The sequence below is a fragment of the Passer montanus genome, unplaced genomic scaffold (assembly GCF_014805655.1).
Source record: "Passer montanus isolate IOZ18808 unplaced genomic scaffold, ASM1480565v1 scaffold10, whole genome shotgun sequence".
Lineage (NCBI taxonomy): Eukaryota > Metazoa > Chordata > Aves > Passeriformes > Passeridae > Passer > Passer montanus.
Genome location: NW_024356505.1, coordinates 1,419,989 through 1,435,409, shown reverse-complemented (window position 1 = coordinate 1,435,409; position 15,421 = coordinate 1,419,989). Strand labels below are relative to the sequence as shown.

Genomic DNA, 15,421 nt, shown 5'->3' with positions numbered 1-15,421 from the left:
CATATGGCTTTGGAGCCATTTCTGCACAGGGGAGGAGTGGTATCTTCATCACTGTGAAATGGAGACAGGTGACAGAGTGAAGAATAGGAAAAGACAAAAACAACTGTTCCAACTGCAGGAAGCACATCTGCTTGCTCTCCCAGCTAGCCTACAGCTCAGTTATTTGTCTTGTGAAACAAATTTTCCAACTGAGAAGACGGGCAGATACTGGCCCTCATGTTCAGGGGAAATCCTCCGTAAATGATTTTCTCTACTCAAGACAAGCAGTCAGGCTCAAGAAATAAAATCCCTTCTCTCCCAGCAAAGAGAGTGGTCTGTAACACAACACTGGAGTGCAATAAGCTCATATTTGGGTGTGAAAGCAAGGCAAAAGCACTGCCTAATCTTGATAGGTTGCTGTCGGGTAAAATGGTTTAACACACAGTAGTCTGCACACTTACTTGAAGCATTTCTACAGAGAAATCATGCTGCCTGTATTTCACAGATAAACTAATATACCAAATAGAAAGAAAAAATAGGAGACAGGATTTTCATTCCTCCCTTTCTCACTGAAGTACACTGGAGAGGTGCAGTAGCTTTACCCTGAACATCCAAGGTGAATCTCCTTAATTCTAGCATTCTCCAACATGACTATTTTTTCAAAGTGTACATTTAAACAGCCTGATCTATATGAAGCCATATACTATGCATATAATTTCCCTTAGGAAAAGGATTATTTAAGCCTTAAAAAAGAAATTTCCATGGTATTTTTATGGAAGAAGTTTATAATAAAGAGGTTTATAATAAATAAAGTGGCATAGAACATAACTTCACGAGAGAGAAAAATATCTCAGGTTCTCCTTGCTAACTGTAAAATGTAATTGTGAATGTTCATCTGCTTTGCAAAGCGTTTTAAGATGTATGGATAACAATTCTCTTTAACTACCTAAAGCTCATTAAACTGTTCTATGTGCAAGTCACTAACATTACTTATGTGATAATACAGCAAAGGATAGAACAGACTACAAAATTTACAGAAAATAGGAAAACAAAAGGAAAGAACAATTTTGCGCTTATTAAATCTATTGATGATAGTATAACGAAGGGAAGGGAATAAGAGAGGAGAGAGAAGACATTTCCCAGTTCATAGGCTCAAAAAAGCCAGCAAGACTGTTTTACACAAAGCTGTCTTCACTTACCCACCAAGATCCAATTCTGGATCCTTGGCAATTCCCACAGCTGAAGCTAAAGATGTAACAAGCATCATTTGAAGGAAATTCCCTATACACGTCTTATGTTTATCCAGCTTTTATAATGAGAACAGAGTTCAAAATACAGCTCTAAGCAGGTAAGTAATAACGAGAAACAAGTCTCAAATATTTTGCTTGCACTGTTGAGGCTAACCTCAATTTCCAGTCTGTTCCTAAATTCCCAGTATTGATTTGGTATCTGACATTGTTTTTTATCGATCCATTTTTGCTCTTAAATTAACTTTTCAGTTGAGAGGAAACTAATGCAATAGTCTGCAATCTGACACTAATGGTAAACATTGTGAAGTTTGGATTCGTCATTCTGAAAGTCACTTAGCATTTCCTCCAAATGCCTGACAGCTCTGGGCTGTGCAAACTCTTTCCCTATCGAACAATGCAGAGAATCTGAAACAGAAAGCAAGCTGGTTTTAAACTATCTACTGTTAATTTAAGTAATGTTGCAAATGTTGGTAATGGACTCCCAAGACTGTACTGTGCTGGTGTTTCTTTTATACACTTATATTTAAACCACCGTGTGAAGAATTTCTGAACAAACTCCATTCAGCTATTCTTCAATGGGAGCCACTGAACTAATGCTGACACTTGGAAGGTCCCAATCCTCTTGTGCCTGTGATGAGGAGACACAGACTCCTAAGTGGGAGATGTTACTCTGCTCTGAAGGATACTTTTTCCAAACACCCTTACTTCTTCTCTTAAAAAAACTTCAGAAGAGAGAGAAAAGCAAACAATGCAACCACTTATGCCACACACCAGCAAAGGGATGTGGAGCTGACTAAATGAAGACAACCATTGTAGAAGCAAAATTTGGGCAGTATGTGGCAGAAGCTATTCAGAGAAAGGACTGAAGGTGTCAGGAGAGTTTCATGTTCCCCAAGGCAAGACAAATGACAGCAGATGTTTTCTCTGGGACAGTGCTAGCACACCAGAACATTGGGTAGGCCTGTGAAGAAAGGGCTAAAGAGCTTTTATTGCTTGTTGTACTCTTGTGGCATAGCTTGTGTTAGCAGTAGAATGCTCTTTTGCCTCCCCTGCACTTGGTTTAGCTCTTCTTCCTTCCTGTTCAGCTGCTGCAATGAATTGCACAGTTTGTGAATGACAAAGGAGGCACTGCAGTCTAATGGATGGGGCAAAACCCCCAATCAATATAAGGCAACATTATATCCTGCATTGTCTCTTTCTGATGCCTCAAGAAAAACAAACCACTTTTGTGTGAACTGAGTCTCCTCCCACATGGAAGGCTGCTTTATTCCTGCCATTCCTCTAGGCAAGAGCACAGGATAGTTTTGTGGTTTTTTTTCTCTTCCTGTCTCAGAAATACATCCACCAAGAGAGAAGAGCCGCCTTTAATCACTCTCAGAGATTTTCTCTGGAAACTTGCCCCCAGGGAACAAAGTGGAAATTAAAGCACTTCTTGTTTCCCCAGCCAAGCCCCCAGCATCCCCTGTGCTTCCGAGGCTCCACCAGTGGTTACCTCTGCACAGGGATTTGGCAGGTGCCTGGAGTGGCTGCTCTCTACTGCCCTGTCTGGGGCCAGGAGCAGCTGCTGGTGTTGCAGACAGTCCTGGGTGAATTGGGCTGTCTCCTGATAAAACTGGAATTGTCCGTAAGTGTCAATAACACCTCGGCTCATTACCAAGAGCTTAAAGGTCTCACCGTGCAGTCATCTGAAGAGCTACCAGGTGGAAAAGTCCTGCCTAATAACACCCTGAACTTGTGGGAATGTCGGGGGAGAAGTGCAGGGGGTTTCTTCATCCTCTTTCCTTTTGTGTGTGTGCAAATGCACACATGTCCATTTTTATGTAATACATAAACATGGAACAGATTTTTCCCTTACATAACTCCTGTGCTGCATGGGGATCCAGGTGATTTCTCTGAATTTTCTCCTCTAAAATCCCTCTGGCTTTATTGCCTTGATTAAAAAAACAAACAAAAAAAAGTGATTTTTTTTTTCTCATTAGTAGAGGATTCCTCCTTTCAACTATGACAAGCTTTAATAGCACTTGCATTTATGTAATCTCAACCTTCTTCTTGTCCTTGATGGATAAATATTAGAACACCTTAGAAACTGCCACTGTACACACATATTAAAAACATATGTATTCTTGGAAGAAATCTTAAGACACAATAAACTCAGAGTATTTGTTAGTATTTAACTTAAAAAGATAAGGATGGAGTTATTCTTGCTGTGGGTTTTTTTTTTGTGTCAAGATTCTGGTGAAAGAGTAAATAATAAAGTTTGGAATGGTGGAAAGTGTTAATAGAAGATCTAGAAACCACAGATTTACATGTTGAAAAATACTTCTGAGATGGTTGAGTCCAACTGTTAAGGCAGCACCACCAATTTCACTATTAAACCATGGTTCATGCAAGGGGTGCTTAAGATATGCACTTAAGGAAGTGGAACAAAAGGATGTCTTTGTGCCATTTTCTATTGGTGGTCAGTATGAAAACAGGCTAGGTGTCAGAACATAACAGTCTATGACCACAAGGTAATTGTTATGGAAGAGAAACACATAAAGTTATTATCCTGAGGTTGTTCATGATGAGAAAGTCTCCTTAAAACAGAAGACCAGCAAGGTTTCTCAGAATTCAGTCCTCTCAGTCATGGAGAAGCACTTAACACTCTGAAGAAGTCCAAATTCAATATTTTCAAATCTCACCCAAGATATACCAGGTTCAGAAAAGAAATTCATAAACAACTTATGCCACTTCTGATAAAAACAAGTGGTCTCATTCAGGTAAGGAATTTTCTGTCTCTTCACACAATACTGGCTCAGCCACTCAGAAGATACCAGTGCTATCTAAAGGATGCCTGGTCTCAGACACACATTTCTGAGAAATCTCACAGCCAAGGCAAGCCAGTAAGCTCATCTGAGGCTGACACTCAAAACTTGGGATAATCAGTACACAGCCCAGGGATGGAACAGTCTTAGAAGCACCACTGGCTCCTGTAAGTAAGCAGGTGACACATATCCATTCTGTCCATCTCAAGCGGTTCTGTAGCAGTTGATAGATTGGCTACAAGGCAAAAATGTCTTTACTTTTAGAGGGGGAGGTTGAAGAATGGGTCAGAATGCTCTGTACTTTCTGAAGGATGAAGTATGTACAATTAAAAGGCAACTTCAACATCATTGTCAGCTGCTCCAGAGATGAGGTGAGCTGGTGAAATGGTGAGAAGCACTAGCAGCTCACAGATACCAGACAGTCCATGCTGCTCACCAGCACGAACTGTGGTACTCCCACTCTCACTGCTTAATGCATCTATGACAACTTGTGCTGCTGATTCCAGCCAATACAGGCATTGCTGATGAGCAGAGATGGAGATCTGTGCCACTGCTGTAGCAGTCCTTCAAAACCACACAGATTTGCAGATGAAGCTTAATCAAAGTTCCTGGATCCCCTGTCAATGATGAATGTTCCTTCCAGTTCTCTCCAGTTTTCTGAGCAAACAAAAAACCCTGGATGACAATCACTAGGGCGTTTTGATTATCTTTTGACAGAATTATAGTAATGTACTGTAGCTGGCTGTAAAGTCTACTGCACAAAAGAAAATATAACCAGAACAAGAAGCTTCACTGCATCTCCTTAGCAACTCAAATAGGGATGCCAGACCTGAGCTCTACTCTTTACTCTGGCTTCCATAGCATCTGAGATGAAGTTCCAGGCTTTGGCCCTCATCTTCAACACTTGATACATCACATGTTGTGATGATTTCACAATGTGAAAGAATGTTAACACCAGGGGATGGAGGATGTAGTTTTATTCCTCTGACTGAAAGGAGTACTACATGGAAAACAATATTTTCTGGTCTGAGGCTATGAAAGGGTCTCTCCTAGGAACAAAGAACTATGTTTAACCTACTCATCTCCCCACCCACATATAATTACATTTCTCTGATATGGCCTTCCTTATCAGAAATAGCTAGCAACACATCTACTTGAAGGCGAAACCTTCCTTCTCTATAATTTCCTCCAGGTTCACTGTAACCTCTTTATTCAAAGTAAACACTCCACTGAGCATGCTTTTTCTTTAGGGAGGCTAAAACTCAAGAAAAACCTGACAACTGCTAATCACTCTACTTAATGTTGCACAAAGGATGTTGACATAAACTATGCACTAAGATGGTTTTATGGGGTCCACAGACCCCATAAAAAAAACCCCCATATATTGCCTTTATCAGAAATAGTTATTTCTGCAGAATAGAGAAAAATGAGATAGGATGAGGGAGAGACAGTGAGAGAGTGAAAGGGAAATTTAATTCTGGCTCTAGCCAAGTGACATGGCTTCCCACACAACTGACCTCTCCTGTACAACATAGGATCACAGTATTGTTTTCCATAAGTACATCATCTCCACCAGGACCTGCTCAAACTCCTACTGCTTGTTCTTGTCTGTCATTCTATTAGTGCTCACCAAACCCTGATTTCATCAGGGGTAGGAGCCATCTAGAATGTGCATTTATATTTTTGGACCACTATTTATCAGCCACTTAAATGACTAATGCTTACAATCTTATCCACTCAATCTTGTTATCCTCTAGAATAGGCTACAAAACAAGGATTAGAAAAGAGCAGAAAGGAAACTGATTCCCACCTTGGTGGTAACTGTGTCCCATGAGAATTAGTTATACCAACAGCAGGGTTTTGCAGGTGCAAGCCCACAGAATAACTTCACAGCCACAACAGAATGAAGGAGCAGGGAAGAAAAAAAGGCACAATTCCTAGGGCGTGTGGAGGAAGATTGCAGGTAAAAGGTTACAGGTGAAAGACAACCTGCAGATTGGCAAATGGCAGGTCCATAGCAAGAGTAAGATTCAGGCACTTAAACCACAGGGCAAAATTAAAATATTTTGGGATAGCACTCTGATAGTGCAGTGACAACCTAGAGCAAGAGCTGACAAATGGCTGCATTAACTTCTTATGCCTCTGAAAGAGCAATCACCCTTTTTGCTAGCTGAAGATGGAAAAAAAACATACTATTTCTCCATCATAATAAATCTTTTATCCTGCAGAGCCATTCCTGGCATTCTGGACTACAAGGCTCTTGTTTTGGCCAACAAGCTGTCTCCTGGGAAGGACCATGATGTGGTTTTAAGACACTTACATTTAAAATGCACACCCTTACCACTCTCACACAGGTATTTAGGTACCTGAGACAGGTACCTGAGACACAAGTACCTGAGACACAGGTATTTGTATACAAATTTGGAATATTGTCACATCACTGGCGTTGTTAATGTTATTCATTCTGGGATTTGTTTACCTCCTTATTTCCACACAAATTTTGCTTGATAAAAGTTTTGATCCTCTGACTTGATTTGAGAGAGCAAGCAGGGTTTCATTTACACTCAGGTTGTGTTCAGAAGTTATTTATGATGGACTAATATATGGCAGATGCATATCAGCAGTATTTTACACACATGAGCAGCATTTGCCAAACTTCAGTGTATTCTAAGAACTTCAACAGAAAACATCTAGAAGAGCAATAAATGTTTCTTGACCTATGGCACAGAATGACTGCTTACCACTTATCAAACACCTTCTGACTCTGTGTTAGATTTTTACTAACATATTATAAACAGAACCTTAATAAAAAGCCCAGATAAAGCTTATTGCGCATTTGTTTTCGGGGTTGAGATTGCAACAATAGTGGAACAATGAATACAAATTATCTGCAGGATCAATGTTTTTAACTTCCCCTCAGAGAATTTATCAAAACTAACACCTTTAGAAGTAAGTAGTAATAGAAAATGACAATTTCTGGAATTAGATATGCCAAATGACTTATCATATTAAATAATTACTATCAACTGCAATTTGAAAAGATCAGGCTGTCATAAAGAAGTGAAATTATTGATAAGCTAACAGTTTCATTTTCCCTTAGGGCTGTAAATCATGAAATACTTAGAAAACCGATTAGTTTCATCATGATAGGCTCTAGTTAAAGCTGGCAGCAATGAATGCAGCACATGAGAAATGGAGAAAGATGGAGAATGACCCTCACCCAATAGAGGCCTTTAGGCCAGCAGGGAAATGCTTTGAGCAGCCAGAATGGGCATCTGCTTTGCAGCACAGCACCTCATAGAAGTCATGTGCTTGGGCTCAAAGGAAATAAATCTTAGCAGAAAGAAATGCCTGTGGAATGGGAACTAGGAAAAAGCCTTAAAGTATTTCAGACATGAATGTACGGGAGCAAATGCTCTTTTACATTTTCAGATTACTGCACCCAGGTAACAGTAAAACCTGTGGGAGAGATCAACACAACTAAACTCTGGGAAATGATGAGGCAGTGCCACTTGCTTTATGACAGGATTGTCTGGGGAACACTGCTCTACAAAGATTACATATTGAGATTGCTCAGGTGGTTTCTACTTACCTGTCTTCCCTCCATAGCTCCTCGCATTTCCTTGAAAGTTGAGCTAAATTCTCCAATGAAGTCATGCTTTCCATTGGAATCCCAGTCCCAAACTATGCACTGGGGAGACAAAGGGGAAAAGAACAAACCAGCACATTTTTCATCAGACAGAAAAGAGATTTTATTGAAAAACCCTGCAGGAGAAATTATGATGTACACTGGGTGGAGGGTTTTATCTTAGACAAAATCACAACACATAATAAAACCCTATTCGTGTTCTGATCAAAATAAAATGGCAAGTGGAATCTCAACACAGCTTGCTGCTGATAGTTCTGTGTTATGGAGTTTGCCTAATGAAGCATGTATTTCAGAAGGAAAGGATTTCTTGTCTGCATAATTTTGCTAGGTGTGAAAATACAGGATTATGTGTATTTGCATATTCATGGTCAAATGGTGTCCTGACTTACCTTGTTGATGTGCTTTGCAAATACAAATTAATATTCAAAACCCTGTTTGCCTTGGGCAAACATTACTTTTCTCATTTTTACAGTCAGTGAAGGTGAGACAATAGTCACAGACATAATTTTTTTAAATGGCTTTGAAATTATACACATCAGTGTTTGGTGCCCATATTTGGCTGTTTCCCAGTGTTGCTCAACAGTGACTATACAAACCAAACCTCACTGGTAGTCTTGCCTAAATTCATGCATAAAGATGAATATCTCAATGAGTTTAGCTTTGAGAATTTTATTTTACTGATTTTTCTAAATACAACTCAGCTAGCCAAGACAGAAGCACATAGCAATAACTACATGCTTTGCTAAATTGTAATTTTAAAACTGCTCCAAGGACAACAAAGGGGCTCACAGCTTTAACAGCAAAATCCCAAACTCAGCCTTATGTTCTCTCTAGATAATCGTCGTATACACTGACTGAATCAGGAGGCCTTTACTGAAAATGTCCTGCTAAGAAATATCTTTTAGGGTTTTTTTAAAAGCAGAAAGGTGTCATCTGCCCTGTCACATGAGGAGCACACTGTTATTGCACTATCAGAAGGTTCTGAGGGTAACAACAGAGGGTTTTATCTGCCTTCTTTGTCTCAACGAGGCTCAGTGCTTTTGACCCAGCACTGGTGGTCAGAAAACACAAGAGGAGGAGCAAGGTTTCCTCCTCAATGACTCCTCAAGACAATTGAAGTTAGCTTGGTCCAAAGGGGCACTGAGTTCACTCAGAAGGAAACTGAAATCATTGGATGTCCACTGGATTTTGAGTTTTAAATATTTCCAAAGAAGCACTTTATTAAAACAGACTTCCCTGTCCACCAGTTATGCTTTCTAATCAGCCTGAATAATCCAGTCAAAGCTGGTAGGTGGACAATCCCTTTTGAGGGTGTGGGAAAGACTCTAAAAAGCTTGAGGTTTGGACCATTCCACCACCTCCTATTTTAACTGCATTTTTTTTTAAATGGAGGAATCCCAGACTAGAGGAAGATCTCCAGATCGAAATGTGAAAATATTTTACTCTAAGACTTACAGATACTTTTTTTGGAAGCTTTTACACCTAGTGGGGAAAAAGGGAAGTTCCTGCATTTGTTTATAGACTAAATTTCATACAAGAGCAATCAAATGAAAGTGGATTTCTGATTCTGATAGTGGTAATAGTGCCTGGAAAAAAACTAGACACAGTATTTTCAACACTAACAGTCCTGGAGTATTCTTTCAGATTAAATATTCCCTAAAAATTACTCTTTGTTTCTTATCAACAGAAATTTTAGATGACCTGGTAACAAGAAAAAAAGAAATCCAAGAAAAACTAATTTAATTTGCAAAAAAATTCCTGAAACCAGTTTTGTTTCATAGAGCTTGAAAATTTATTTTTCTTCCGGGAAATTTCTTGACAATATAAAAAGCTTGTTTTTTATTGATATTACTATATAAATATTCAATAAAAATAGATTTCAGAGGTGAAGCATGACTTAAAATTATTTTTTTTCTCTAATGGTTGCAAAAGATATTTAAGATCTTAGAAGTAATACAAAATAAAATGAATTGTAAAAATGCCATAGGAAGTTGCTATAAATGTACAAAAAGTGTAGTTTTAGCAATGCTGGGAACTTTGAAAACAATGTTTTTGAAAAAGTTACTATTTCATAAAGAAAGGGAGAAAAAAGAAGCCTTATAATGAAATTGTCCAACCAGATTTCCTTTCCAGGTTCAGTCTTTAAACTCAATTGGAGCATAAATACAAGAACAGACCCAAGGTTATCAGAGTCCTCCAGGAAAAGGTACTTTGAAAAATTTCTATTAGGGTGCTGACTTTTACAGAGAGGGAAAAGCTCTGAGTGCTTATTTGTGGTTAGAACTTTGAGTGGAGAGCAGCAAAGTTAGATTACATATAAAATGTCCACTCAATAGGTTTCCAGCTGCTTTTTCTTTCAAGCTGGAGGTTTTCTAACTTTAGTTTTCAGAAAGCCAGATGGTACTTTAATCTTCATATTGGCTTAATGGAACAGGCAAACAATTACAGAATTATCTCAGTGCCATTTGTTCAATTACAGCTAAGGGAGAAAGGGGATTCCTGCACATACATCCATTATGACTTCTTTTTCCTCCCAAGTTTCACATCTGGCTGTAGAAATTAATTGTTACTGTCTCAAAAACATGTTGTACACTGTAATGATCCTGCATTTCAAAAGTATGTGAAAAGCCTTTCTGAAACATAGAAATAATGTGGTCCAGACATTTTTATAAAAACCCACTCAGGCAGATCAAATAAGCAGGGAAGGATTTTAGCAAATAATCCATAATCAGGTAAAGACCACAGGTGACAACCAAAGCATTATTTCCATATGAAATACTTTAAAGGGTTTTTTTGGTCTTTCTTCAAGTCAAATCTTCCACAATGGGAATCGTACTTTACCTTTAGGCAAACCTTAATGTTTTCTTTGGGTCTCTACTCCTAGAGGTTGCTTAAATAGATGATTAACGGTATACCTACACTCTATTAAAAAAGTCTCATTAATTTAAGGAGGCTTTCCATACACTTAATTTGAATTCTGGTAAATCAATGCTCAGATAACTGGTGAAAGAATTCAGTCTCCTACCTACATCTTACAAGCTCAAATACAGGGAATAAAAACCTCTGCTAATGCTGCATGGTGATGGAATAGCACTAACTGGAATGATGGAGAGCATCTTTCCAGTCAGTGCTATTCCATCACCCTGCATGATCCTGTCCTCCTCCTCAAAATACCCACTGAGTGCAGGGAGAGGGAACACTGTGCTATCCTTAGCAGAGCTAACCAGGAGACTGAGTTAAAATTATATCAGAAGATCACTTCTGGGTATCCACATCTTCATTCCTTCAGGTTTTCTTATAAATAGTGCAAAATGAAAGATTTCTTTCCAGGCTGAAATTGAAACTTTCACTGGAGAAAGGTCCGTTTTAAAAAGAAAAAGATATCTCAGGTGAATGCTGATGGAAATTTTCCCTGGTTTAATTTCAAATTTTTCACCAAGATTAGATTTTGCCAATACCACAAAGGGCATTCAAGAAAGATTGCATTGGCATTGGAGCTACAACAGCACAGGCTTCTCTGGCTGATTTTCCTAATGCTTCCCAGAAGATGACAGCTAGATTAATCTTGCTACCTCTGCATGAGCAAGAACTCACTTGTACAATTTCTGATTTTATTGAGACTTTTCCCAAGTCTCAACAAAATTACAGTACAATTGTCATAAAATAATTCTTCCTATAGTCATCATCCTAGCTAGCTTTAACTACAAGAACTAAGTAAGAGAAAAGACTGCCTACAGTAAGCATGTGTTTGTGTGCCTGCAGATACTGAGGTTATTTTCCCTACACAGCTTCTGAGAAATGCTTGATTTGTCCCCATTAGATTTTCACAATGAGAGAACTATTACATACAGCACCTTTGGGTATGGGCAATGGAGAAATACAGAAGTTAACAGTGCAATTTATGAACAAGCCCAAAACATGCTCTGAAGGTTAGTTTCTAAAAGACTGGCAGTGACTCTCCTGACTAAATCCTATCAGGAGGCAGCTGACAGCCAGACTGTGGAAAAGTACTTCTTGAAAATAATCCATTCAAGTTTCCCTCAGCTAGCCAGACACTTCAGATTACAGCATGCACAAAGCCAGGAAAAAAAATGAAAATTTCCCGTCTTGCCAGCCTGAGTTTCTCCAGCTGTGTGACTGTATGTTCAAAGTCCAACTATGAAATGTTAGCGTGGCTTGTGCTGGTATTACCTTGCCACTTAGCTGGAAAGGAAGAGTGTTAGACATCCCTCCGGGTAACCTAAGAGCTTACTTAACTTAAAACACATGAATGACTTGTGACCAAAAGATTCTGGCTAGGGTGGGAGAGAAACCCAAGTCCTTGGCCCACTCTCCAGCTGCTCCCTGCCAGCAGAAGTGCCAGACAGACAGAAAGGGAGCCTCAGGCAGTCACAGTCAAGTCCCTTGAATAGGAGGATCCCTACCCTGATCTGGCTCTGGCTCTGTTGCATCAAAAAGGAGACTTTTCTCTGTGTTTTTACTTCAGTATGTGTCCCCTGACACTCAACATGGGGTGGAAGGGATACCTTTCAAGGAAAAGAACTTTCTTTGTCCATCATTTGCCTGTTGTGCCTAGCTATATGTTAGGGTAACCATAATGAGCAAAGTGGCTAAAATTCTGAACAAAAGCTGTCTTGGATGGCTCTTCCTTGCATTTCTGTGAAACAAGATATGTTGTGCCTGGGCAAGAAGGAGAATGCTCACTGTTCAAATGAATTACAGCCCAGTCAGTCATAAAAGTTTTACCAATTATCTCTAAACTAAAATAATACCACAATAATTTTTATAGATAGAGTTTATATGACACTATGTTTCAAAGAAATGAGGTCCTAAGACAACATCAGTGACCTGCTCTACTTCTTGCAGCCCTCTGAACTGCAGGAGGTATGTGGTGGCAAAAGTCTACAAACAACTGCTTCTTTGGTTCATCCTCTAGTATCAGTGAAAACTTAAAAAAAAAGCCAACCCTAACCAAACAAACAGAAACCCCAACACACACACAAACCCTCCCCCGACCAAAAAATGCCCAAGCCAACACCCCACACCCCCTCCTCCCCTCAAACTCCTCACCAGACAGAGAACGTGAAAAAAAATCTCACAAAAAAACTTACTTGATTATGAAAATGATCTTTCTGGAACAGGCTGTCTCTCATCAGGGTTATTACTACTTGATAATGAAGAAAATATCCTACTGTACCTCCCTAAGTTATCCATACCTGACTTGGAATGCTTCAAAAAATTTCTTTTTTGTAGGAAGACCTTTATCCACTACTTACCCATTCTGCCTATGTGGATATCAGAAAAACGATGTAAAAGCTTCAGTATAAAAGAAAACACTTCAAGTTATCCTGTTTGTCTAGTTGTGATGTTCCAAAGCCAAATTCTACATTATAAACATCACAGTACAGAAATTTGGTTTTTTTTGATGTATATTAAATACTCCACTCTTTTCTCCATCCAAGCTGGTCATCACAGTTTTATCTTTTCAGTACTTGTGCTCCAGAAAGTGAAAATAAACTTTTAAAGTCTCATTTCCAATTTCCTCTGAAGTTGGCCTCCAGTGAGAATAGAGTGAAGCAACTGAAATGAACCAATGTTTCTTGCAAGTCTCTCAATGGCTGAAATAAAATCTGCTTCAGAGCACTGCAGACAAAATATTTTAATTTTTTCTTCTCAGACAGATCAGCTCAATTCGTCAAACTAAAGTACTCAAAACCCCCTGAACTAATGGAAGAAAAAGAGTTAATATATTGTGCTGTTAGAATACGTGCAGTTTCTGTTAAGCTGAAGTAGAAGCAAATTTCAGTCTTCTCCTTGACTACAGTGCCATATTTTTTTTTGAAAACCACATCTTCTATTCTTCTGAACCAGCATGTACTGACACCAGTTCAGTCCACCAGCACAGATGAGTTTGCTCCTTAAACATTAGGTGAAATACTGGCTCCATTGCAGGCAATGAGACTTTCACATCATCTTCAACAAGTGCCAAGATTTCATCAACACCTTTTTGCCTCCTGTACATAGATGGTGGTAATTGATATGTTAAAAGTTTACGGTGTTTCTAGTGTTCTACTGGACTCAGGTCATTTGCCTGTTGAAGGACATTTGAGACACAAACTCATTGATAGCTTCTTTTTGGTTACTGGCAAGAGATTCTGCATTGCCCTTGACATGCTGCAGTAAATATAGCAGCCACGACAGACCAAAACACAAAGAAAATAATCTGCCTGTGTATATAAACACATAAGAAGTTTGATTTTAAAACTATTTGCCTGGAGAGAAGAGTGAAGGGAAGGAGAATTCTTACTTTTTTACAAAACGAGGCAGGTACTCTGACTCAAAATCAAAGTGAGTGAGTAATTTTTGTTGACAGCTGTGATATGACACCTGACGGAGTCTACTTTAGTTCTTGAAAAGTAAAAACAGAGACCATTTACAGAACCACTTTTACTGAACCAGCCTCTCTACACCAGCACTAGATGTTGAAGTACATCAGCAGTGGCTCAGCAATGACAGGAATCCTCACAGTTGGATGTTTCCCTTTCTTGACAGCTCACAGCAGGTAAGAATCATCAGGGTCATTTCAAAACGAATTACTTAAAACCACAGCTTGTTGATTACCCTTATTTGTATTACAAGGGTGCCTAGGAGTCTCAAACACAGAGCTTTCAGAGCTGACTAATGAAGCCCACAGATATTTCTCTGAAACAGAGAAATTTGATACAAAATAAGTTAAATTATGTGAGGGAGCATCTATAACTGGATTTTCAATGACTCTCTAGGTTTTTCATGGTGAAAACATAAATAAGCTTCTACTTAACAGTTACAGCTAGGTTTATGCAACAACATCCTCAGTATATTTACAAGCAATCGTACAGTAACTAAACAGGTTCAGCATGCACACAAATGCATGCACACTTCCATTTCTGCAGACGAAACCTAACACACAGATCTGTGTATTACACTTTATTTATTTTAAAGAATTACATTTTAACAAGTTTTATGAGTATCCAAAAACACCCTTAGCAACTTAATATGCAACACAGAAATTGGGCAAGTTTTTAGTATCCTGCTTTTGGTCATGAAGAATTAAATTGTCCAACAATTAAGAGAGCAGGCTGGAGCATTTTTCAAGTAAGTATAAAATGACTTGATATGGTGACTGATTGATATGGTGACTTTCCATATCAATCAACCAGATTTAAGTTTCTGAGACTGTCTTTGGCCTTGTAGTCCACAACATAATGTGCAGCATTTTTTTCAGTTATGATAAACAAGTAGCAAAATGTAGCAAGAGCAAAACTTCTGCAAACACTCCCCTGAGGCTCCTGTTGTGAGATTATCAATATGCCTCCTGTAGTTTTCTCCATGAATATCCCTTCTTCTAGTTCACAATCTGTTCTGTCCTTATGCAAAAGAATATTTCTAAACTTTTGTGAGAGATGATAAACTAGTGTACTGACACAGCAGTGCCTCCTTCCATTAGATGTATCTGAGATTTTGGCTCATCAAAATTACCAACAATTCCCTACATAGCAAAAAAGGGTATTACTCATTGGCAGGCCTCTCTGGGTTACCTTTTGGAGAAGCTGAAAGCACAGCAGTGAAATTCACCATAATTCATGTCTGCATACCTAAAAGCTCTCAGACAGAACAAAATTCTATCCAGTTCCCACTATCTATTTTCAGTCCCTAAAAAAATCTTGTTAGCTTTATCTTGCCCTCTGAAAAGCAGCAGA

At 38.8% G+C, this 15,421-nt stretch overlaps 1 protein-coding gene across 2 annotated transcripts in view; it reads right to left on the bottom strand.

The window, feature by feature from the left end:
* CPNE4 (copine 4) overlaps positions 1-15,421 on the bottom strand; it is a 225,344-nt gene that overhangs the window by 47,049 nt on the left and 162,874 nt on the right. For both annotated transcript variants that reach the window (XM_039707996.1, XM_039708004.1), the window contains one exon: positions 7,626-7,724. In XM_039707996.1, the coding sequence (XP_039563930.1) occupies positions 7,626-7,724 (99 nt within the window). The remainder of the gene's footprint in view (positions 1-7,625; positions 7,725-15,421) is intronic.